Here is a 25,875-nt window from a genome sequence, read left to right on the forward strand (position 1 = left end):
GAGAAAGGGTATCTTTTTCTTTGGTCTATTGTGTTAGTCCTAGAGTGAAGCTACCCTCCCTAAAATGCGCCATTCTTATTTCCATAGCACCAGACTGCCTCAGACTTTGTGGCGGGAGGAGTTCTTAGCTCAGACAGACTATATCCAGCCGTCCAGTGGCATGGACTAGGATAGACACGAAGCACATATTAAAATGACTGCTTTTCCCTTTTGCATCGGTGGCAGCCTGCGCATGTCTGGGGAGACTTTCCCCCAGTTTTTGATTGGTGGCCATATGAATATACAACAGGGATGGGCCGAGACTTTAAAGCTGTTTTGGTTTGAATGTTTATGTTTGCCTCATAATAAGTACAGTCTGTCTGAGCTAAAAACTCCTCCCGCCACAAATTCTGAGGCCGTTTGGTGCTATGGAAACAAGAATGGCGCATTTTAGAGAGATAGTAGCTTCACTCTATGACTAACACAATAGACTGAAGAAAAAGATTATCTTTCTCCCGCCGAACCGAGCCGAAACCACTCCAAAACAGTGACCCCACACCCTAACTTGAAATAGTCATACCTCGTTACCATAGTTACCGCCACAGGTCCAGACGAATGTCTGGAGGAGTTCTTATTTTAGACAAACTATAAAGTGATCTCTGAAGCAAGGAAAGAGGTGTAACAGGTAAAAGAACCTGTTGAAGTAACAAGCTTGTGTGTGTTTGAGAATGAGAAAACCTACTCAGAAACCTTTATGAGGAAACTATTTATCTTTTGACTTTAAACTCGGTTAACAGTTAACTTAGCTTCGTCAAAAAAGTGAAAATTTAACTAGCTGTTCCTTGATTTCTCCGGCATCCGTGAAATGATTACTTGCTGTGAGAAAGCTTGATTTGGCTAGCTACGTTATCTACATTCTTATTTTTCCTAAAGTTGATCCTGGGTTTAAATGATTTAAAAGACGAAACCAAAATTAAAATAATAACAGAAAACACCATGCTATATTTCTTACAGTAAAATAATCACATGTGAAAGCACTATTTATTGTTCTGCACAAATTAATAATGAAGAAAATTCTTTTTGTCCTTATAAAAGTAAACCTTTGAGAGTAAAGGATATTTTATCATTATTATGTAGCTTGTAAAAATATTAATATTTTTAAGAAAATAAAACTTACTGTTTAAGTTAATTCAGATCTAATAATTTTTGCCCAACAGGAATTGTTGCTGCGTTTCGTCTTTTAAAAAAGACTTCACTTTTGGATGCTACATTTCTACCTAAAAAATAAGGTTTATATATTTTAAACATGTATTGAATGTATGCAAACATGTATGCAAATCATAATTGTGACTGGAAAAAAAAGTGAAGAAGATTACAGCGATGATATCTCTATATTTTGAATAGAAAAACATAAATTTATTTTCATTATACTCAAAAAGTTTTTTAATAATATCTTGAGCGAAAATTTTAAGAATAAATTATGATTAAAGATTTTGAAATTTCTCCTTCACTCGCGTGCTGCTTAAATATAATTTTGCAAAAACTTTTAATGTATAAATGTAACTCCATACTTGTTTTAATAAGATCTTATTTCGATTCGATTCTTCGATTATTTAAAAAGAATTAAACATTAACGAAGAATAATTACATTTTCTGCTCTTATAAACAGAGCAAAAATGCTTCAGAAATAAAAATCTATAAATAAGTAAATTATAGAAAGTGTTTTAGTTAATTCCTCGAGTACTTACATAATTGTATGATCATTGCATAAAAATACAAAACTAAAGTGTAATTACTTACTTTCTTTATTAAATACCGTATCAGCTTCATTACTTATATATTTAAATGCATAGTTAAAAAATTTTTGACTTTTAAAAAAACAGTAAAATCAGAAAAGTAGAATTTATCTCGTAAACAAAGAATGTCGAAATCAAAAAGTATATTTTCCTTTTCTTCTTTTCTTTTTTTTTCTTTGAACGAAATCTAATCTTGCGCAACTGTTTAAAGTATAAAAGGTATTACAGCTAAGATCAACAACAGCAAAAAACAATATTTTACTTCAAAAATTACAATCAGATGTTTAAACCTTACATTTTTTATTTTCATCAAAAATAATTTGGATTTCTTTGAAGTTTGTGAAAGAATAACTTTAAGTAAGGGAAAGTTATTCATTACTTTTAATTAATATCCGTTTTTGTAAGAAATAGCTAGAATTTTGTTTTGAAATATTTGTGTTAAAGCACTATTATAGGCTAATTTGTTTCAAGTTAATGAGGATTTAATGATGATTTTGATGATTGGATTTATGATGTAAATTTTTAATGAACAGTATTTCGGAAATCTTTGAAGTGATTATTTTTGAAAGAATAATTAAAAAAGAAGAGAATTTCATTTATTATTTTTAATTAATATTTTTGCATTATAGCAAGAACTAGTTAGAAATTTGTTTTGAAATATTTGTGTTAAAGCAGAAATTATAGGCTAACTTTTTCAAGTTTATGAGGATTTAATAATGATTTTGATGATTGGATTCGTGATGTAAATTTTTTAATGAAAAGTAATTCGGATCTCTTTGAAGTGATTATTTGTGAAAGAATAATTAGAAATAAGCGAAAGTTATCTGTTATTTTTAATTAATATGCATTGCTGCAAGAAATAGTTAGAATTTTGTTTCGAAATAACTTTGCTAAAGAACTGTTATAGGTGAGTTTTTTTTTAAAAGTTTATGATGATTTTGATCATTAAATTTATGATGTGTTTTTTAATGAAAAGTAATTCAAATATCTTTGACGTGAGTATGTGAAAGAATATTAAAAATAAGAAATTTTTATTCATTGTCTATAATTAATATCCGATTTTATTATCGTTAAAACATTGTTATTGAGTAATTTTTTAAAGCTGAGAGGATTTAATGGTTTGATGAAGATATTGATGATATCGATTTTTTTATGAAGAATTGTTAAGAGATACATTTGAAATAAATTTTTGTAAACCAATAATTAAAAATAATGAACTATTATTCATTACCTTTAAATAATTAGGGACTTAGTAAGAAATGGTTTGAATAGAAATAGTTTGTGTTAAAGCACTTGTTAGATTAATTATTTGTAGAGTTGTACTTAAGATTTTCTGAAGGGATTTATGATAATAATTTTTAAAACGAAGCAATATGGATGGTCCAATAAATAAATATTTATCACAAAATAACTAAAAAAAGTAAAGAATTGTTATTCATTAACTTCAATTATAGAATGCTTTAGGAAATAGTTTGAATGTTAAATAGAAACGCATTATCTTAGATTAATATTTTACAGGCGAAAAAAAAACTGAAAATTTGATAAAGAGTTTTATGATATCAATGGGTAAACCATGAAAAAAAAAACAATAATGTTGTGAAGATTAATTAACCAAGGTCTTAAAAAATATTTAGCAATATTTGATTCAGAAATATCTAAAAATTAATAATTCAAATATTACAAGGAGAAAAAAATTTCTGGCGAAGTTACCATACTACATGATGATGACACTTCTGGTAAATAAAACAACAAAATAATTCTGGTTAATAAAACCAAAATTTACAGTATTTAAGCAATTTATTTGATATTTTATCCGTTCATATGGTAACGGCTTACCGTAAACTCTTGTTTTCAAAACTATAGTTCTTATTACCAAATATTTAGTAAAAAAATACAAAATCTAAAAGTTAATTTAACCGAATAAATGGTTTTTATGCCATGCTCTAAAATATCATGAAAATATTACCACATTTTATAAAACCATACCCTATTAATAATTTCACAAAAGTCTGCATGAAAATGTTTCCGTAAAAATTATCGAGCTTTTTAGTGTTCTCATAGAACCAGATGCACGGTAAATCTTACTATAATCCGGTAGTTGTGAGCATAGTTATTAAAACCGGTTTGTATTAACTTTCGGTGTAGTAGTAATTTTCCTCAAAATATATTTGAAATACCTCATCACTCTCACTTGTATTATTTGAAGTTTAATATGATTTTTAGACTCTCACAGAAGAAAATGATTCAATCTTGAATCATAATAGCGGTATCTTTGATCGTAATATGGTGCAAGTTTGCTGTAACCGTAATAGGGTCTTTAAATGAACAAAGCACAGCAAAACGATACAGCAAAACAATCGCACAGCAAAACAATAATGTGTAATTTGATTTGAGATGAACGATAATATGGTTATACTTAACTCCATATAAAAATTTTAGAAAATTTGAAAGATATCAAGGTGCACCAGGTTTCTAATTTTCAAGCTGTGTAAATAAAAATAAAGTCAAATTGTTATTGAAAAAGTTAAATTTGCTTTCAAAAAAATGGAAATGTTTTAAAAAAATTAAGTTAAGTTTTAAGAAAATGAAGTGTTTATGATTAAATAATTTATATAAATTTTTTTTTTTAGATTTAAACCGCATTCATCTACCAGATAGCATTTTCATTTTGTAAACAACGATAAATGTTAAAATATAAATTTCGAAAATGCTATTCTTTGAGAAGGTTCTGTTTCAACAGTAAAAAAATATTCTTTAAATAGATTCTAGTTTATGATTATAGACTTTAAAGAATTTAAATAAAACAAAATAGTTATGACTCACATTCATAAATCCTTTATTAAGTAACTATTTTAACAAATAAATCACATTTATCTGTAATGAAGCATTTTTATTCTATTAACATAAGTAGTATCAATTTTAAAAATAGTTTTCTTTATACAGGTTGTGTTTGATTTAAGTAAACTATTCTTTCAATTCATTCTAATTTAAAAATTTTAAAAAAATAATTATTATTTACGAATATATATAAATTAAATATTTTAACACCTAAGCCACATTGAATTATTATATGGTGATTTCATTTTATAAACAATAATAAGCACAATAATATCAAGTTAAAAAATATTATTCTATGAGCAGGTTGTGTTTAAATTCAGAGAACTATTCTTTAAACTGATTCTAATGAATCAATATAAAAAATAATAAAAAGAAATTGAAAAAATAATTTTACAATCGAACTTTTTATATAAGAAATATTTTATCCCTTAAATCACAGTTATCTACTAGATGGTGTTATCATTTTATAAAAAAAGAATAATCGCAACAAATATTAATATTAAAAATATAGTTCTCAACTCAGGCTGTACTTAAATTGAGGAGACTGTTCTTTAAATCGATTTTAATTTGTCAATTAAGTATAATACTGAAAAAAATTTCAAAAAATTTATACTTACAATCGAATTATTTATAAGGCAAATATGTGACACTTAAATCACATTTATCTGCTAGATGGCGTTTTCATTTTATAAACAATAATAAATTAAAAAAAAGTTTAATATCAAAAATATAATTCTTTGCGCAGATTGTGTCAAAACTAAGGACACTATTTTCCTGCTGATTCTTTTATTAATTAGTGCAAATAAACTTTGAACTGCATGCTTATTTCGAAAAACTTAGCTGAGTTGACGCAATGGAAAATATTCTTGAGGAAATTTGACCGAAAAAAGTATGACGTCACTTTTCTTGAGACAAAGCTGATAGGATGAATAGACTAGGCACTTCTGTTGTTTGCACTGATCTCGAGTTCTGAATACTTTCGAGTGGACAAAGTTTGCAATTCAATGCCGTATGGATAATTGTAACCCGTGGTGAACGGCAAAAAACTGGTTCAATGAAAAAGTTTTGAACAAAATAGAAAATACAATGTCGATTAAAAGTTGCTGCGTCATTCTTACAAAATACATGAAAAATATACTTGAAATCATGAGTGCCTTACATGATGTCACGCTGATTGGTTGTTATAAATGTAATTTTTGATGAAAGACGTATAAAAGAGGGAAGAGTGTTAAATGTATACAGATACTGTTAAGGAAAAGTTCAAAGTACATTAATAGAATAATTAACTTTTAATGTTATTTTTGATTAAATAGTTTTCTGTTTGCGGTTAACAGTACTAAAAGTAACATACAGAAGTTATAAGTTATGTTTTAGTTTTTTTTTTTTAATGCCGTATGGATAAATGTAACCAGTGGTGAACGGCAAAAAACTGGTTCAATGAAAAAGTTTTGAACAAAATAGAAATTACACTTTCGATTAAAAATTGCTCCTTCATTCTTATATAAAATACACGAAAAATGCACTTGAAATATTGAGAGCCTTGCATGATGTTTCGTTGATTGTGTGTTTTAAATGTAATTCTTGACGAAAGACGTATCATAAAAGAGGGAAGAGTGTTAAATGTATACATATATTTTTAAAGAAAGGTTCAATGCACATTAATAAAATAATTAACTTTTAATGTTACTTTTGATTAAATAGCTTTCTATTCGGTCAGTGGGCGGGTGGGTGACCCACTTGGATCAGTCTGCGTAGGGACCGAGGGTGTGCGGTATTGGTCCTCGTTAAACTGTGCTACCGTAAAGTGCTCGCCTTCGCGTGCAGGTCGCTGGGCTACCGAAGCGGGGGTGCCATCCCCTCTGCAGAGGATCAAAAATTGTGATGGCATGTCTTCGGATCATCCTCAGGGATGTTTCCCAGATCGTCGCCAATAGCCTATTGTGCAGCTCTAGTGCGACGTAAATGAACTACAACAACAACAACAGCTTTCTATTCGCAGTGAACAGTACTAAAAGTAATATAAATAAATTATAAGTCAAGTTTTAGTTTTTTTTTTTTCAGTGTCGTGTGGATAGTTGTAACCAGTGGTGAACGACGAAAAACTGGTTCAAAGATGACTCTTATGCAAACGTTATGAATAAAAAAATAATTCTAAGCTTGATAGTTATAGACATGAATAATTCAAAAAAACAGCCTTTGCGAAATTTTCTATCCACAGGTAGTGACCAAAAGGTAGTCTTTTGAGAGTAACTTTCATCTACCGGTAGTATATTGGCTGAAATTTCGTATGAATATTAAAAAAGTTATTAAAAGATAAAGGTACTTTGAAAAAATGTTTGAAACAGGAATTTTTTTTGTTAAAAAATCTACAAAATCACTCATTAAAGATGATAGCTTATCCAGGAAATTTTATGACAAAAAGAACGATTCGTACTAAAAAAAGAATTTTTGTATCACATAATTGAAGCTTGGTCAAATATCTTTCCGCATTAATACCAGCCTGATATCTTCAAGTTCGATAGGGAAGCGATTGTACTTTGGAGCATTTTCTTCCATTCTTTTTAAAGTTGTGCAAATTAATATACGAAACTCCTTGCTTTTTTATGAAATCTTCTTCCAACCCTTTCTCAGATAGATTCGATAATATTCAAGTCCAGGGATTGACGAGGCCATTCCTGACGATGGGCACCATTGTATGCCAACCCTGCTTGAAGATGCTTTGAAAAATGCTTCGAATCAGTATCATCTTGATAAAATAAAATGTACTAGATATGGTGTTCTCCAAAATATCTTGATTCAAATGGCGGTTCATTATACCACGGACGTGAAGCAAGGGATCCATACTTTGGGGGCTGATGAATCTCCAGATGATGCAGGATCTTACCCATAATTTAACCATAGGTCTTTGGATCGATTCTTTTTTTCTTATATTCATGATTAGGTGTTTTTATATTCATGATTCCATCGGAACTCAACAGTATATACTTGCTGCATAACTTCACATAATTTTATCCCAATCTTGCCTAGTACACTGTACGCTTTACCCACTCCAAGCACTTTTTATTATGAAATTTATAGTTTCTTGATGGTAAGGTAATTCCACTATGTAGTCCTCCTCCGACTAATCTTTGTCTTATTGTTCTAAGTGAATTATTTAGGAATCAAAATATCGGCACCAATTTGAGTTGCACCGGTGAGAGGTGTTTGTCGATTCGTACGTAAAATGTTTCACAAATCCTATTGTCTACCAGGTCTCTTTTTGTGCACTTATCTATCCTGGACTCTTCAGTATTAGAGATATTTTGCTATAGTTGATTTGGACACATTGAACTGTTCAGAAAGTCTAAGCTGTGTCATTCATTGAATATGACCTCTTACGATGGCTTCTTGCTGTACCTTGCTTACACTGCAAGGACTTTTTTCTATCCATTATTAGAAATAGCAATACAACATTGTATTAAAACGAAAAATAATGCTAAAAAAGTACAAACCTCAAAAAATATTATCCATGACGATCCATATTCGACAAATAATAGTTTTAAAATAGTTGGAATCTGCATATTTGTGATTGACAATGATAGTTTAAAAGTTGTTTTAATGCCAATAATAGAGTACTAATTAACCAAGTTTACTGAAGATAAAATCAAATTTAAATCTAATTTTGAGAAAATAAACTCATATTTATTTCCTATAAAATTTTATTAAATTAATAATTTAAAATTTAAAATTTTTCTCTTGATATTCTGAGAATGGATTCTTCACCAATTTTGCACAATATTTATAGATGGTTAAGTATATTTACTTTTAATTTAATATTTTTTGTATTTGGAGAGAAAAAAACAAAACTTATTACTATACAGTTTAGGCATATTGCCAGAAATATCTTTTCAAAATAAAATATTTATAAACGCGGAGAAAAAAATTCTAGTAAAATTACTATAATCTACTTAATCACAGTCATGATAAAAAAAGACAAACATTAATCTGGTTAATAAAACCGAAATATACGATATTTAAAACATTCATTTGGTAATTTTCTCGTCCATATGGTAAATGTTTATCAGAAATTCTGGTTTTAAAAATAGCTCTTATTACCACACATTTAGTAAAAAAAAAAATACATAGCTGAAAACTAAATTTAACCGCATAAATGGTTTTAATGCCATGCTCTTAGGTAGCATGATAAATGTAATAAATTTTCCCATGCTTGCTAAATTTTTTCACGCATTACAAAATCATATTTTATTGTTAATTTTACCGAAGCACTTCCATAAAAATCACCGAGGTTTTTGATGCTCCTATAGAGCCAGAAATACTGTAAATTTAACCATATTTTGGTAGGTTTTAATTTTTATTTTATTTTAGGATTTTTGAAATTTTGTATTAATGGTAATGAATAGAAAATATCTAGTATATTAGTTTATCATTATATATGCGAACATCGTGATATTTCCCTGTTTAATTTTCAAATTACTTTTCTTCTTAATTTTATACTTTCGGTTTTAAAAATTGCTCTTATTACCACACATTCAGTAAAAGAAAAAAAAAGACACAGCTGAAAACTAAATTTAACCGCATAAATGGTTTTAATGCCATGCTCTTAGGTAGCATGATAAATGTAATAAATTTTCCCATGTTTGCTAAATTTTTTCACACATTACAAAATCATATTTTATTGTTAATTTTACCGAAGCACTTCCATAGAAATCACCGAGGTTTTTGGTGCTCCTATAGAGCCAGAAATATTGTAAATTTAACCATATTTTGGTAGTTTTGACCATACTTTTTCCAATGTCGGGACAAACATTAAAATTTAAGCTAGAACAAAAGTGATGTCAGGTTTTTTAATTTTAATTTTATTTTAGGATTTTTGAAATTTTGTATTAATGGTAATGAATAGAAAATATATAGTATATTAGTTTATCATTATATATACGAACATCGTGATATTTCCCTTTTTAATTTTCAAATTACTTTTCTTCTTATTTTTATTCTTTCGGTTATTATGCATATTCATTTGCATTTAAATATTATCAAGTAATGTTTGTGATAGTTTCAAAGTTATCTCATTTAAGATGATACATTTTATGAAACAGGTGTTGTTTTTTCGTATACATGCGATAAAAACTTGATTTAAATGGGCTGTAATGAAGTAATTTTTACACTGATTTAGCTTGTAGAGAGAAATATAGGTCAGCAAAATGAAACACCTTTTTGTTTTATTTCTTCTTGCTTGCGTCGTAAGTTGGATTCTTCTTAATTTTATTAGTATCAGTTTGTAATTCAATGAATATAAATTTCTAAAAAATTAAATTGTTTAAACTGTATAAAAATGTGAAGTTAGTTTTAGGATTGAAACTAAATACTCAAAATAAATTTGAGTAGAAATGAATAGAATCTAAATACTCAAAATAAATTTGAGTAGAAATGAATAGAAACTAAATACTCAAAATAAATTTAAAAAAAATTATGCTCGAAGTAATAAAATGTGGTTAATTAAATAGTTGTTTTTAAAAATTTGCTTATATTTTTGTTTTGTTTTGACAGATTTAGAAAGGTTAGTCGATCAATCCAATTGTTTACTACTATCTGATTATTGTTCTTGTAAAATTCTTTGCATTGATAAATGACTTAATTTTTAAGAATTTATTGTGAATTTTTTTTCATAAAAAAACGTATGTTCGAAAATTAAAAATGCAAGCTTTTTCAGTGAGAAAATAATGTATTCGTGTTTACTTAGCGTTTGAAAATAATTTTTCGCCCAGTACAGTTTTCGATATTTTAGTCCGTAATCTAAATCTTAACATAGAGGACAAACTTTTTTTGAGAAAAACTTAAAGTAAAATACATTGTATTTACTGATTTTGTATGTATTGTATTTACTGATAGATCTATTATGAAATAAAATGCCTGTTTCGAAATTTGAACCATGTTTTATTTGTACTGGTTTTAATTGGAAAAAGATGTTTTGTAATTCGTTTCCCGAAATTGTTCTATACTGATAGGTTCTACAGTATGTTGATTTTTTTAATTTTATTTTTTAAGTGCTGCAAAGAGTTCTTTTCTCATTTTCATCTTAGAAAAGGAACTAAGACTATCACATGAACTGTCATATTGAAAAATCTTGAAAAATATACTCATACTTTTGAAATATCAAATGTTTTATTCTTGAAATCAACACATTGCTACGTCGTGTACACTAGTCAGCGATTTCCTTTTATTTATTTAACGGGTTAAACTAATAGGACAAAAGAAAGAGGTAACTATTTCTGAATTTGTACAAGATATGATTTTATAACGGAACAGAATTTGTGATGTTTGGGGAAATGTTTCTTACTAGTTCAGGTAACAACACAGCTAAAAATTCGATAAAATTAGGCTATTGAGTGCCGGCACTTTGGGTGCATCATCCATAAAATTTATTTTACCACAAAATCCATTTTACCGTAAAATTAATTTTTACCACAAAATCCAATTTACTGCAATATTCATTTTACCCTAAAATCCATTTTAGCCGCGAAATCCATTTTAACAGCAAAATCTAATTTTTGCAGTAAAATATTATACCGTAATTTATGTTTCAATATTTCTTTAATTAAATTCAGCGATTTTATGTTAATCATTACTGTAAAAATTACGGAGTATTAGGTTTTTTGTTCCGTAGTATGTTCCGGTAAAAATGAAATTCATGGTAAAAAGTACGGGTATGAACAGGTAGATTGTAAGATTGTACCGATTTGCCATTGTTGTAAGATTTTCCGGATCAAATTACTGTTAAGTACTTTTTACTCTAATTTGATCCGGAATTTTCTACAGTTTACTAACAAGAGCCAGCATTCTGGTTGATTCAGTTTTTGTCTTAAAGTTAACCCTATTACATCTCTACTAACCTGCATAATCATCTGACTTCAACCCTTTAAGAAGTCTGTGGAACATGTTAGGATAGTGGGTAAAATGCCAAAATTATGATTTCTACTATTTGGCAGACTTTTATCACCAAACCCTCAGAGATTGGGTTATAGAGGTGGGAAGTACTTGGCAAAATCTTGAGGTCTCAGTTTCTAACGGTTATACCCCAAACGGTTATTAAGTTTAGAGGCGGAAATGAACGGTTAAAAAAATTCCTTTAATTAATCCTTTAAAGATCACTAATTTTTCGCCCGGGGAGCTTATTTTCAACACAACTTTAACTGTTATTGGTAATTTGGGCTTGTTATAATAAGCTTTGGAGATTTGTTGCAGGTTGGAGTAAGTTTAGGTGATGGGTACTGTGGTTCTTTACCCCATTGTGGTGAAGGGATGTGCTGTTCAGGAGGATTCTACCATCGGTACTGTAGACGATTAGCTGATGAAGGTATGTAGTCTATTTTAAAAATTTATAAAATAAAAATATGCAAAAATATGTCCACCAGCAGCTGCAATAACGTAATGAATTTTATTATGTTTAAGGTATTTTTTTTTAAATGCCATTATTGAAATGAAATATCCTTATCTTAGGTTTAAACTAAAACTTAGTGTGTCTTTTGTAGACGACATATTATTTCTATACTAAAAATAGTTTTTAAAAAGGAGTTACGTTTAAATTTGACGTAGTATGCTGGTTTAATGCCAAGAGCAATACAAATGAATAAAAAGAATTTTTTTATTTAGTTTGCAATTAACCATTATTTAATTAAAATAATGTTAATTTATTAGAGTAATACGCAAAAAAAATCCCGTCTTTGTATTTTTAGACAAAAAAATACGTAGAGTTGTTCTGAATAGAACAGCTTATGAGCATATGCCTAAAAGTAATATTTAAAAAGAGAAAGACGTATAATATTTTTTTGATTTACGAAGAGATACAAAAAGATATAAAACATCCCGGAAATATTTCTTATTGCTTAAAAGAAAAAAAAAGATACTTGTTTTTTTTTGTGGAAAGTTTCTAAATAACGTTTTGCATCAAATTTCTGTTATTATGATATTTTTCATTAAAAATCATAATAAAATGTTTAAATTTATGTATACGCATTGTCAACAATTACGTTAATAAATCTAATATTAACGTTTTGTTACTTACTTTTGAGAATCGGATACCTTTCAGTAAGAATCATCATAAAATGTTAAAAATGTTTAAGAATTGTTAATGTTTACCGTTAATAAACCTAATATTTACATTTAGATTCATACCTAAGCAATTAATGATACCTTTCAGTAAGGTAAGAATCATTATAAAATGTTAAAAATGTTTGAGAATTGTTAATGTTAACCGTTAATAAACCTAATATTAACATTTAGATTCATTCCTAAGCAATTAATGATACCTTTCAGTAAGAATCATCATAAAATGTTAAAAATGTTTAAGAATTGTTAATGTTAACCGTTAATAAACCTAATATTGACATTTAGATTCATACGTAAGCCATTAATGATACCTTTTAGTAAATTCACTAATTAAATTTATGTATATGAATTGTTACAAATATTTTTGTACAACACTTGTAATGTTTAATTTACACGTTTATTGTAAATAGCCTTTTATTTGTGTTTTGCTCAACTTTTTATTAAATTTTTTTTCCTTTTAAATATTTGTTTTATTTCCCTATTCAGGTGAGCCTTGTGAACCTCGAAACAAAGCTGAAAATTACAAAGTGGCATGTCCATGCAGCGACGGCATGTTCTGCAGCGTAAGTTAATGCATGTTAACTTACTGTCTATTGCATCTATAAAATAAAGCTAGTAAATTTTCCGTAAATCACGTGAAAGGTTATAGATAAATTTTAAAATAATTTCTTTAGAATTCATATAGTTATAAATTTTTATTGCTTTATAGTGGGGGCTATAGTGTTCTGGGAAAAAAAGTATGGTCAAAACTACCAGAATATATGGTAAAATTTACCATGTTTCTGGGTCTATGGAAAGACCGAAAACCTCGGTAATTTTTACCGAGGTGTTTCGGTAACGATGTTTGCAAAATTAACAATAAAATATAGTTTTATAATGTGTGATAAAACTTGGTTTAGTAAAATATGTTAATTTTATAATGATACCTCTGAGTATGCAAAAAACAAAAAAAATATTTATTCAGTCAAATTAACTTTTGAGTTTTGTTTTTTAAAGTGTGTGGTAACGAGAACTATAATTTTGAAAACCGGTAAACCGTTGTCATATGAATGGAAAAAAATTGCTAAATGTATGCTTTAAATTCCGGATATTTTAGGCTTGCTTTCCAAAATTATGTTGTTTTTATTTGTTGTTGCAAGAAATGTAATAGGCAGTAAACGAATTTTTTTTCTCAGTGTATTTAATACATTATGGTTAGTTAATACATTATACTTAGAATAGATAGTAACCACTTTTTTAAAAAATTAATGAAAAGTGCCAAAGAAAAAGTATGATATTTTTGGGTAACTGTTGTCCACAGTGGTGTTTTGATCGAAAGATTCTAGTGTCTGTTACGAGAAATAGAAATCAATGAAATGACTTTTTTTATGTGTGCGTTTTGTACACTTAATCACGATTAATCTCATTCAGTGTTTATATACCACACATGAACAAATTATTTTATAATTCATACAACTATTTTACGAGTATATATATATCGATAAAAATGGAATCTTGATCTTTTGTATACATAGTGCCATTTTAGAAAGATTTAGAACAGTAGATTGCTAATACTAATCCCAAAAATCATTTTATAGGTAATCAACAGATGTCAAAAAGAGTAACATTTTTCTGAATCAATTGTAAGTATACATTCTTTTTGAATTTCAAGTAAATTAATATTAGTAATTGAATAAGTTTTCATACATATTTCTATGAATGAAAAAGTTTTTATTATTATCCCTATAAATAAAAACTTTATAAAAAGTAAATTGTAATTTCATTTGCTCAAACCTTTAACAAATATAACACAAGCATCAAATGGACCATCTATAGCATTATGACATATAATACCATTATCATTTTAAATAGGTATGAATTAGAGGGTTATCGACATGGGGCAAGGCGTTAAACCTTTAGTATTGGAAATGAAATTGATTTGAATATCTTTATCTGGAAAATACATTACTATTTAGTCAAAATAATTAAAAATCTATTTAAAACATTTATAACAAATACAAGGATGAAAGACTTTAAAATGTATTTATGTTAAGTGATAAATACCCATCTACTTACATGTATGCGTAAAGGAAAATACTTTTACACGAGAAATATAAGGAAGTTAGAACTAACAAAAAGTAGATTTAATTGGATAAATCACTAAAATCATTTATCGAAATGAAAAAAAGAAATACTATTTCGACACATTAAGGATTTTTGTCTTATTTAAAATGGTTTGCATTTTCTGGAATGTGTTTAATTTCAGATTTCAAAATATTTTTTGATTATTTTAGATTTTGATTAAAATTATGGAATTACGAATGTAAAATAACACAAATGAAGTGTGACATTTACCCAGAATCTTCATAAAAAGTGTATTCGTCAATGGAAATTAAGTAATTATTTTAATGAAACTTAATTTTACGATGAAATGGATTTTACGGATGATGCACCCAAAGAGCCAGTACTTTAGTCTGGAGTTTAATCTAGAATTTTTTAGTGCACAGTTCTGTTCTTAAAAATGCATTTAGATTACTTCAACACCAAAAGTGGGAGCAACTATACACCAACCTTTTTTACAGCTTAGAATTTCAGTGATTAACACGTTAAAATTAAAACACATTAATTTTCGTACACATTAATTTTCACAAATTAAACATTTTTTTTTTTACTTAAAATATTTTCAATTTTCCGGAATGTGTTTCATTTTAGATTTTAATACATTTTTGATTAACACAGGAAGTGAAGAGCGTAAAGTAACACAGATAAAGTGTAACATTTACGCAGAATCTTCATAAAAATTAAAAATAGTGTATTCGTCAATGGAAATTAAGTAATTAATTTATTGAAAGTTAATTTTACCATACAAATTTTACGGTAAAATGGAATTAACGGATGAGGCACCCAAAGTGCTGATACTTTATATTGTAATTTGATCCAGAATTTCGTACAGTATAGAGCTCTGTAATTAAAATGCATTTAGTTCGCCTCAACACCAAAAGGGGGGGGGGCATCTTTGCACCAATAGGGGCTTTGCACTAACATTTTTTATTGAGTACAATTTCAGTGATAAACACTCTAAAATTAAAAAATTTAGGAATTTCCTTAAAACATTTGTATCTCAAAATTTAAAAATATGTTAGGAAAATTTTTGGAAATATTATTATTATTTTCATTTTATACAAAAACAGTCTTATTATTTATTTATTTATTATTTATTTATTATTTATTTATTATTTATTTATTTATTATTTATATATTTATTATTTAATTATTTATTTATTTATTTATTTTTTATTTATTATTTGTTTACTTATTTATTTATTATTTATTTATTTATTATTTATTTATTTATTATTTAATTAATTATTTATTTATTTATTTTTTATTTATTATTTGTTTACTTATTTATTTATTATTTATTTATTTAATTTTTTTTTAATCACAAGAGTTTTTCTAAACACAGTTTTTGTTATGAAAAATAGTGCGCGTTAAAATTCTTTGATAAGTGAAATTATTTTATGAACATTATTTACAGATTATTCCTGCTTTCTATTAACAAATAAGATTATTTTATTTCTAATCTTATCTGAAATTTATCTAATATGTATCTTTCAGATTATTTTCTATTTCTATCACGTTATTCTTGTTCTCTTACTTTTTTGTCAAGATTGTCATTATTAAATGAAAGAGAGATCTTTTACACAATTATGTTTGCAATTAATTATAATTTTTCTTGAATGAATATAAAACGGGAAATGTTTACATGAAACTCACTATATATTATGAATGTATTTGTTAATAAATGATGTTATTATTTACTTTTTTTTGTTTTTTAGAAGTCAAAGAGATGCATTAAGAAACCATTTCAGTTGTTAATAGTATGTGCTGTATGCATATATTGTACAGTTGAACTAAATGTAATAATGAAAATAAAATCTTTTTTGATATGTTCTTCGTCTGCTCGAATTTAGTACATTATTTTCCACTTTAAATGCCATCGAAACATTTGGTGCTTATAGTAAAAATACAACAAGTTTAGCAATCTGCTGGACCTTTTCATACTACTATTTCATTGAATTAACGCAAATAGTATGTGATATATTTGTTATTTTTTTAAAATTAATCTATTATCTTCATATTTAATTGATAGGTGATAGATGGAATTTTCGTATTTACTTAATATTTAAAAAATGAACAACAATTGCAAATATTGAATTAAAGACAAACCCTGTTTATATCAATATGTCATCTTTTGCTCAAAGCAGAAATTTAAAAAAAAAAAAAAAAAAAAAAATTCAAAATGAAAAGTGAAATCTTCTGACTAAACTATAGAAACTATATTCGCCAGATAGTGACCACTCCATATTTTGAGATACATAAATTCGAATTCGCCGAATACAGGACATATTTGCTGAAAGAAGGAATGTTTCGCTTCTGTAGCAATATAAAATTAACGTATGCATTAATTAATTAACATAGTTTAAGGCTATCCCACGAACCATGATATTGTGTTTTTGCACGAGAAAATAGGATCATTGTGTGGGGGAGGAGTTATCGACCATGTCAATCTTCATCTATGAGGAGGTACCCCACCATAGAATCGAGTTAACATGTACTAGTGAATTGCAATTGTATTTTTGTAGTGGTAGATACACTACAGTACTCCCCCACCAGAATTATATATGTGATAGAATTCGATGAACGGATAGCACTAGTTACTGTATTTCTGACAGACCGGGAGAGCTGGATTAAGGTCACCGGGATTTGAACATTAGTCATGAGATCTGTATTAAGATCATGGTCGTAGTCGCTCCTGTGTTGCCTTTAGCAGTCGGGTGTATGCAGGTTGACGTTGTGTGTGATCGAGACGAGACTGAGTAGCAACAGTGCGAGGCGGTGGATAATGTCGCAGTCACAAGTAGCAAGTCAACTGTTCCATGTGGACTATCCATCGAAGTAGGCGTTACTGTCTAGGTAGGCGTGTTCATATCGAAGTGGGCGTTTCTGCCAACGTAGGCTAGCTCACATCACGCCCGAAGGTCACCGATGTGGGCATGTTAGTTATCAACCATGACATTCTTCATCTATGAAAAGGTACACCCCACCATAGAATCGAGTTAACATGTATTATATACTAGTGAATTGGAATTGTATTTTTGTAGTGGTAGATACGCTACAGTTGAATAAAAAGTTAATCAGGACATTAGTTTTTTTATCTCACAGTTATTAGTTTTTTTTATCTAAATTTAATGCCAGTAATCCATATTGAGATGTATGCAACATAAAATAGGGATGAATCAGGAAAAAAACTCTTATTAGTAAAAGGTTATTTTATAGATAATGTTATTTTAAAAATAACTATATAGGAAATATTAAAAAAAATAAAATCGAAGTTTTATTAAATATAAATACTGCTAGCTGAATGAAAAACCTGAACTTTTTAAAAGTAAATTGCCTCTTTTATTGCGCATTTTTTTCTCTCCTCACAATGGAGCAAATATTATGAAAAATTAAAATCTGCAATAATTTATGACATGAATTTATTGTTATGAATTTACTGTTAGTATTTATTAAACGTGATTAAAGTTAATAGATTAAAAAGTGAATGAAGATTTATGATTTTTCGTTGTAGATAAAATATGATTAGAAATTATATTATATATTTAAAGAAACGATAATTTTTGTTTAGGTAAATTTTCTATTACTTTAACAAATTTTAAATCACTCAATGAGGTACTATATTAAACCCATCAATGAGTTAGTAGTTTTATTCGTTAAATTCTATATTATAAAGTTACATTAATGTGACATGACCGTTTTTTTAATTTCACTTGGCAGTATTTAATTTCATTTTATTTTTCTGATATTTGATTTATATCAAATTTTACAACGCGCATTACTGTGTTATTTGTTTTAAATCTTTTATCAATAATTAATCGTAACAGACCGACAGATGGAGCCACTACATTTTCAGCTTGATATTAAATGCAATTTATTTTTTAGAAATTAAAAAAAATTAAAATAATAAATTTGAAGCAAGAAATAAATAAAAAAATATCGTCTACCAGTAATTAGTATTTTGTAGAATGCGCAATCCCTCTCCTTTTATCTTAAAAGTAAAATAAATAAATAAAAATAGTGGTGTGATGAATAATAATCATATTAATAAAATTCTTATGATTTTTTTTAGGTTTCTAAGAGAAATAAAAAAATTTTGATTAATTTACTGTTTTAAAACTTTCATACACGTTTTTTACTTTATCGATAATGAGCTGAAATGAATCTGCAGTGCTTATTTGGATTTTACATTATAGTGTTAAGTAGTTACTATATTTAGTTCCTGTAAGGTTACCGTATTTAATTACTCTAAGGTTACTGTGGATTTTTCGATATTAGCTTTGTTTTAAAAAAGGGAGTTGACTAACAGAAACACAGTATTTATTTGGATATTTATTTACTAAATTTGAATAATTTTATTAAGTATTTAATTTATATACAATTTTTTACGCATTTTATTGGTTAATTTCGATTATCTCTCGTTCAATGTTATTTTATTACTAACAATCAGTAATGTTACAGCTTGTTAACACTTATGGTTGGTCATGGAAATAGTGTAGACACAAGCAAGGAAGGGCATTCGGGCACGTGTCCAGGGCTCCAGCTCCAATCCAAATTACATATATAAAGGTCAAGATAGCGTGGTTGGTAGGAAGTTGAGAATGTGAGTTCGAATACCGAAGAATCCCCGTGTATTAAATGGAGACTAGTGCACGTTAAATCTAACGGTGTCACAAAGTCCTCCAAGTTCCAATAACAAATCAATACTTCTGTGGATACTGAGTTGGAGATTGATTGTTCTCTTGTTCAGGTTAAAATTACGATCTGTGGATACATGAATGGAGTATGATTGGTCCACCCTGTAAAACGGGCTGTGACGTGTGTGTGATTAAAGTCGTATTCGTAGCTATAGATGGTGCCACTGAAAAAACAAGAGGCGCCCCCACAGCTCCTTAAAAATTCGCCTGATTTCAAAATGGGTTCCTGGTATTGGTAAGTGGCATAAGTAATAACAACAACATAAATAAAAATATTTCTTTTCTTGTTTATTTTACCTAGCTTTGTCTTTAACGTGTAAGGATCTTCACATTTTTCTTTTGTGTTTTCATATAATAATGTCAGCTTTCATGCAAATATTTAAAAATGTGAAATATATTTAACATAAGTTTTCATTTCCCAAAATTATTATTACCTCAAATAAACTTGATAATTAGTGTTTTTTTTTATGTAAATGATGTACGAATGATTTTTTGGAATGCTCAAGATACTTTGCTAGGTATTTATTACGAATGTCTTGTTTTTTACATAATTTTTATCACTCTCACATAATTTTTATCATATGCCAAAAGATTATTTTTTAATATTGTGATTAAATATCATGCATGATGGAGAGTAGATTGAAGAGAATATTGCGTCTACTCTTCGTATTTCGAGAGTCAAGAACTCAAATCCGTCGAAAGAAGGTAAGTTTATTCAGAAAGCGTATATGTTTGGGTTTGATTTCGTAACTTAAAACAATACGAAGCATCATAAAGCCGGAAGAAATATAGGAAACTTCCGGTGTATCCCTTCGCTTATATTACGTTTGTTGGCGATGTGTGAACAGGCTGGATATTCTAGGAAGTTTAATTATTGTAATTTGTGTTTAAATTTACGCGAAATTTTACCATTCATAAGAGTTTTCTATAATTTATGTATCGGAAGTAATAATCTGGAATTTTTATGACAGATAGTAACCCCATGCCATCCATAGAATAGGTTAACCATTCATAGAATATTTTGGCCCATTTAAGGTTAGGTGCTCCAACAATTAAAATTGCATCTTAGTAGGTAAAAACAAATCATTAGATCAAAAGTTATTAAGATGTACCCATTTTTATTTTGCATAATTTCACTGGCCAAAAAATCCCTTTTTGTTAATTAGTGACAGGTGCACATGAAATCTGCCTGGATCACAAAGTCCTTCAAGTTCCCATTACAAATCATTACCTCTAGGGGCATTGAATTGAAGATTGATCACTCTCTGGTTGAGGTCAAAAATACGATCTGTGAATGAATGAAGTATGATTGGTACTCCCTATAAAACAGGCAGTGGCGTTTGTGTGGCTAAAATCGTACTCTTGGCCATAGATGGCGCCACTTTAAAAAAACAAGAAATGCATTAAAAATTCGCTTGATTTCAAACAAGCTTGCTGATTGGAAAGCGGCATAACTAACAACAATTTTGCATACTTAAAATTGATTTTACCCCGTTTATTTTAAATTCTAAGAGTGGATACACAAAAAATCGTTTTTGAATTCAATATTTTTCATATTTTTCCCGCAAACATATGTAGAACATCCTTAAAATACGAACCAATTCAATAGACTTCAGATGTCGCATTTCAGATTTAAATTTTCAGTCTTTCAATATGACATTTTGGAATGCATTATTAAAACAATCTAAACTCTATGACATATTTATTGTTATATTATCAATTTTTTTAAAAGTTCCTTATCAATGTCAAATTGATTCACTGGAATTTCTGCAACACAATGATGAATATTCAAACATTTAAATGCGTCTTCGATACTTAAGAGACGGTTTAATGTTTAACATGTTGCATCCCAGATGTTAATAGTTACATAACCAGGTGTTCCATTTTTCAATTGGTTCTTATAAATAGGAACTGCAGTGGTTTTGGAATTTTAGTTTTATCTGTATAAAGGAAAAACATTGATTTTAACAAAATGAGTTACCTAGCAACCTTGATTTTTGTGGTCTGCGCTGTAAGTAAAGCTTATTATATAATTTTTTCTTTTTAATTTCAGATTTATTAATAGCAGTTATTTGATTCGTTGAACATTTAGTAATTGTAATTTTTTATTTACATTTATATTAAATTAATAAGGTTATTTAGATTAATCAATTTTATAAGCATATATATTTAATACTAGTGGGCTGCGTCCCCTGCTCGCCAACGCTTGCCAACCCCCGAAAATTGCTACGCAATCTTATATGGTTTGCGTCGCAAACCAAGTTCGCTTCGCTCGTTACTAACTTAGGAACATTGCAAATGCACAAAATTCTAAGAATTCAAAACAATCATTCAAATCCATATAAAAACTTTTTTTTATTTTTCAAAATTACATCTTTTTAGTAAATACTAAGTCATTAAAATAAATTTGAATGCAAATAAATGACATGTAATTCGTTAAACCTATTAGAAATGTGCTATAGTATAAAATCTTAAAGCGTAACAGCACGACTGAGACTCATTTTTTAATGAATAACTAATAACAATAATAAAACAAGTAAATTCGTGATATAAATCAAAAACCGCCAAATAAATTCGTAATACATAAATTCGTGAAAAAAAGCGCTTTCGACAAAATACTAAAATAGAGATCTATCGACAAAGACTACTCACTTCTGCCTAGCTTAATGCTCTCTCTGGTTATTTCAGTTTCCATTTTTAAAAGCGCTATATGTTCAGCCATCTCAGCTAGATTTGGCATGTGACATTTTTAGCGGCAATCATTGGTCGATTTTCCAGCGTTGCCATTCGGGGAGTTGTAATGAGGCTTTTTTTGTCGCCATGTAAGAGAAATATATATATAGATTTGTCTGAATATTTTTTATAAGATCAAGAACTTTTTTTTCTTCTAATCTATAAGAACCTAACTATACGCTAACCGGAGTCGAGATAATTTTTCCAACACCGATTTCAGTAAAAAAAGTTTTCCGATTCCAACTTTTGAACTCCGATTCTACACCTTTGCAAAAAGCAATGAATTACAATATTTATAAGTGATATTTTGTTTCAATATCAATTACAGGTGGAAATTGCTGTTGGCGTTGAATACTGTGGTGAGTTGCCTGGTTGCGGAGAAGGGGAATGCTGCAAAGGATCATCCTTCCACCGATTTTGCGGAAAATTGGCTGGAGAAGGTTAGTACAGTAAAGTGTCATTCATCCAGATGCCGATTAACCGAATTGTCCAATTAACCAAATCAATTAAGTACCATGCGCTTGTCCCTATTTCTCAGAATAAAAAATTCCTTTCACGGAATAAGTATTTTGAGCAATTAACTTAAGTTTTTTTGTCTTCTATCTTAATATTTTAAGTATCTCTCTGAAAGGGGTTGGAAAATTACTTTTGTCACTTAGTATTCTTAGAAAAAAGAAATATTTCAGTAGTAAAAATAGCGTGTTGTAAAGTTATTATTTTCGAATCCTATTTCTTTTTTAAAAATCTGATTCTGATGTACCAATGCTGTATATAAGTGCCATGTTGTTCCCGTTTTTGCTTTTCTTCAATTTTTAAACAATCGCAGTTTTTTGATATGACGATAGCACAAATCTTTGGCACTTTCAAAATAAGTTTTAAAACGTCTGCTACACCTGCTACACACATTAGAAAAACAGTGTGTATTACTGCGATTAGTAGCCCTAAGCGTATGGAATAGTGTGGTTACCTAAAGAACATTCAACAGGCGTTTTTTACAGTTGTACAATTATCCGAATTTTTTATTAACCGGAAAAGTTAGGATAATCGGCGGTCTATTGCAGATAGATGACGAGGATAACTAATTGTCACAGAACTTTTATTAAACATGTTTTTCACATTTTTTTCTCATTACTTTGTATTAATTTAGGTCGAAGTCAGAAAAAACTATTTTATTTAGCATTTTAATAATTTATGATTAGGAAATACAGCATAAAACACCGGTCTCGTTTTCTGAGTTACAGGCAAAGAACATCCAACGATGACCTTCCAAAACAATAATTTTTCGAATTTGCATTTATTTGCAGTTGTTTAGAGCTAAGAGAAACAGTTATTCATCATTAAAATTGGAATTACGAAATCACTTATGGATAAATTTTTGAATATGAATGATTGAAAAAAAATATTTTTTTTTCAAACTTCTCTTTTTAGGTTTATATTTCAGTTCAGGTACAGTTTTAATATTCTGGCAGATTTTATTAGTAACTATTAGACTGTATTTTATAATTAAAAAAATACCAAAATACATTTTTGCTTGTAATGAAAGAGTCAGAAAAAGTATATAAAAGAGATACCGATCTCCTATCTGCGTCGAAGAGATAAACGAACTTCAAACCGAATCAATTGATTGAAACTTATAACTGATAGTTTAGGTAAAAATTTTAAAGGCACCCTTTGAATTGCAAATTTTAATTTTTAAAAATTATATATTTTTCTCTTTTATAAGTTTATTTCTTGTATAGAAATTGGCAAATCTTGTTTTAATTTTATTGTTTAAATGAAATTGAAAAGAAGACAGTAGTCTTTATATTTCTAAGGGACCTTAGTAAAAAGAAAAACTTCGTTACATTCAAAATTGTTGGTTTAGAAAATAAGATTTATTTAAACGTCTTTAAGTGACAATTTAAGCACGACCTTTAAACGCAGAATTCTTCGTCACTAAGGATTGTTAATGATGTCTACATTGAAAGAAACAATATAATATTCGTGGGATAAACCGACGAAAAATAGGTTAGGAATAAAACTAGTAAAAAAAACTACATTTATTTCAATAGACAGGCCGTAATGGGGGGACTTAAGAAGTTTTTTTCCTATTGGTGCAACGAAAATAAAATCTTAAAAGAACCCCAATAAGAATATGCATGGTTTACAAAATCAAGTTACAAATTTTTACGGATGAAATTGGAAAAGAGAAACCATATTTCAATTATATAGAAACAAATAACAGAATGAAACAAAACATTAAAAGGGCCGCAAAGTTTGGTGATGCTCCTGAATTTGAACTACTTTAGATCTATCAGTTTCTTTTATTCATTTTTAAGTAATTCATTTTCCTAGGGGCAACACAGAAATAAAATATCAAAAGGGCGGCAAAGTCTAGTGACGATCTTGCACTTAAACTAATCTAAATCTATCTGTTGCATTTATTCATTCTCTGAGAGTTAAAAAATTCATCGATTTGAATATAATTTTAGTTTAATAATAAACATGAATGCATTTTAAAAATCATATTAATTCCGTTTTTAAATAATCAGGTGAACCCTGTGAACGACCAAACAGCGGCGAAAATTACAGTGTGGCTTGTCCTTGCAAAGATGGCATGATCTGTAGTGTAAGTTTGAATCAATTATTTTTTTATTATTTTTTTATCGTGTTCATGGACAATTAAATGGCCTCGTGTGCCTTCAAAACTGCATCCGCAAGCTCCAATTCATCATTACTGAAGAGGATCTCACGAAGTTCTGAAGCCAGTGGCACCATACCCAGTTGTAAAACATATGGGGTAAGGGCTGGGTACTCGAGAATGTGATCCGGGGTAAGTTGGATGTCGGTGCAGTTCTTGCAGGGAATATAAGTTCGTATTTAGTCGGGAAGAATTTTCATCCCTTTAAAGTGGTTTGTTCTTAATCTTGTAATTGTTGATGTTAAGACTCTAGAACAATCAAAGTCAGTAATGAGGGGTTTCCTGAAGGAATGGGGCAGAAGTCTGTGTCTTGCAACTGCATTTGTGTCTGCAAGCGTGATGGTGGTGAAAGGTTGGTCGGCACCTCTGCCTTCCTTAGCCAAGGAGTCCGCACACTCGTTTCCCTCAATATTCACGTGCGACGGTATCCATAATCAATTATTTAAAACATATTTATATTAGCTTCGAATGAAATTTATAATATTTTTCAGAAATCAATTTTTGAATAAATTAACCGAATAAAAAATTTTAAATTAAATTTGATATTAAAATTCTAGTTATTGGATTTCAAAGTTAAATCTGAGATAAAATAGAGGATTTTAATTATTCAATTTGCATTTTATAATTGATTTTTTCATTACATTAAAAAAATGCTTCTTTAAAATAATTCTTTATTCTTATAGGTTATTAACAGATGTCAGAGACCATAAGTCGATAAATATGAACGGGTAAGGAAATTTTAACAACCCATATGTCTAATTCAATTCCAATTTTCTACGAAAAACCTATTTATGTAAATTCGAATTCAAAAGAATTATTTTTATTGTAAAAAGAAATTTCTTTTTCAGAGAATTTATAGGTATTGGATTTACTGAATGGGAAACAACATGAAACTGCATACCTTCAGTATTATTTAATGTTGAATAAAGAATAAATAAGAAATGAA

At 28.4% G+C, this 25,875-nt stretch overlaps 3 protein-coding genes across 3 annotated transcripts in view; 2 read left to right on the forward strand and 1 right to left on the reverse strand.

The window, feature by feature from the left end:
- The window catches only part of LOC107438771 (solute carrier family 41 member 1), a 44,289-nt gene extending 38,623 nt beyond the window's left edge, over positions 1-5,666 (reverse strand). Inside the window, exons 1-2 of the mRNA XM_087157749.1 lie at positions 5,231-5,666; positions 1,157-1,256 (exon numbers count right to left, since the gene is read on the reverse strand). The gene's annotated coding sequence lies outside the window, so the exon portion shown is untranslated. The remainder of the gene's footprint in view (positions 1-1,156; positions 1,257-5,230) is intronic.
- Positions 5,667-9,784: 4,118 nt separating this feature from the next.
- On the forward strand, positions 9,785-16,652 carry LOC107453390 (U9-ctenitoxin-Pr1a). The gene is made up of 5 exons (XM_087157752.1): positions 9,785-9,853; positions 11,856-11,967; positions 13,206-13,282; positions 14,297-14,341; positions 16,538-16,652. The coding sequence occupies exons 1-4, from the start codon at positions 9,815-9,817 to the stop codon at positions 14,321-14,323; spliced, it is 255 nt and encodes an 84-aa protein (XP_087013878.1). The 5' UTR covers positions 9,785-9,814; the 3' UTR covers positions 14,324-14,341; positions 16,538-16,652.
- Positions 16,653-21,371: 4,719 nt separating this feature from the next.
- LOC139424814 (U9-ctenitoxin-Pr1a-like) lies at positions 21,372-25,875 on the forward strand. Its single transcript, XM_087157751.1, has 5 exons — positions 21,372-21,527; positions 22,578-22,689; positions 24,781-24,857; positions 25,613-25,657; positions 25,778-25,875. The coding sequence occupies exons 1-4, from the start codon at positions 21,489-21,491 to the stop codon at positions 25,637-25,639; spliced, it is 255 nt and encodes an 84-aa protein (XP_087013877.1). The 5' UTR covers positions 21,372-21,488; the 3' UTR covers positions 25,640-25,657; positions 25,778-25,875.

This window comes from Parasteatoda tepidariorum, chromosome 2 (assembly GCF_982258835.1).
Source record: "Parasteatoda tepidariorum strain Cologne lab strain chromosome 2, Ptep-v5.0, whole genome shotgun sequence".
Classification (NCBI taxonomy): Eukaryota; Metazoa; Arthropoda; class Arachnida; order Araneae; family Theridiidae; genus Parasteatoda; species Parasteatoda tepidariorum.

Bases quoted from the DNA above. Each gene is read 5' to 3' on its own strand.
- LOC139424814 (XM_087157751.1), top strand. From the start codon at position 21,489: ATGAGTTACCTAGCAACCTTGATTTTTGTGGTCTGCGCT. The intron at 22,690-24,780 runs GTTAGTACAGTA...TTAAATAATCAG, and splicing joins CGGAAAATTGGCTGGAGAAG to GTGAACCCTGTGAACGACCA. The intron at 24,858-25,612 runs GTAAGTTTGAAT...TTATTCTTATAG, and splicing joins AAGATGGCATGATCTGTAGT to GTTATTAACAGATGTCAGAG.
- LOC107453390 (XM_087157752.1), top strand. From the start codon at position 9,815: ATGAAACACCTTTTTGTTTTATTTCTTCTTGCTTGCGTC. The intron at 9,854-11,855 runs GTAAGTTGGATT...GATTTGTTGCAG, and splicing joins TATTTCTTCTTGCTTGCGTC to GTTGGAGTAAGTTTAGGTGA. The intron at 11,968-13,205 runs GTATGTAGTCTA...TTCCCTATTCAG, and splicing joins TAGACGATTAGCTGATGAAG to GTGAGCCTTGTGAACCTCGA.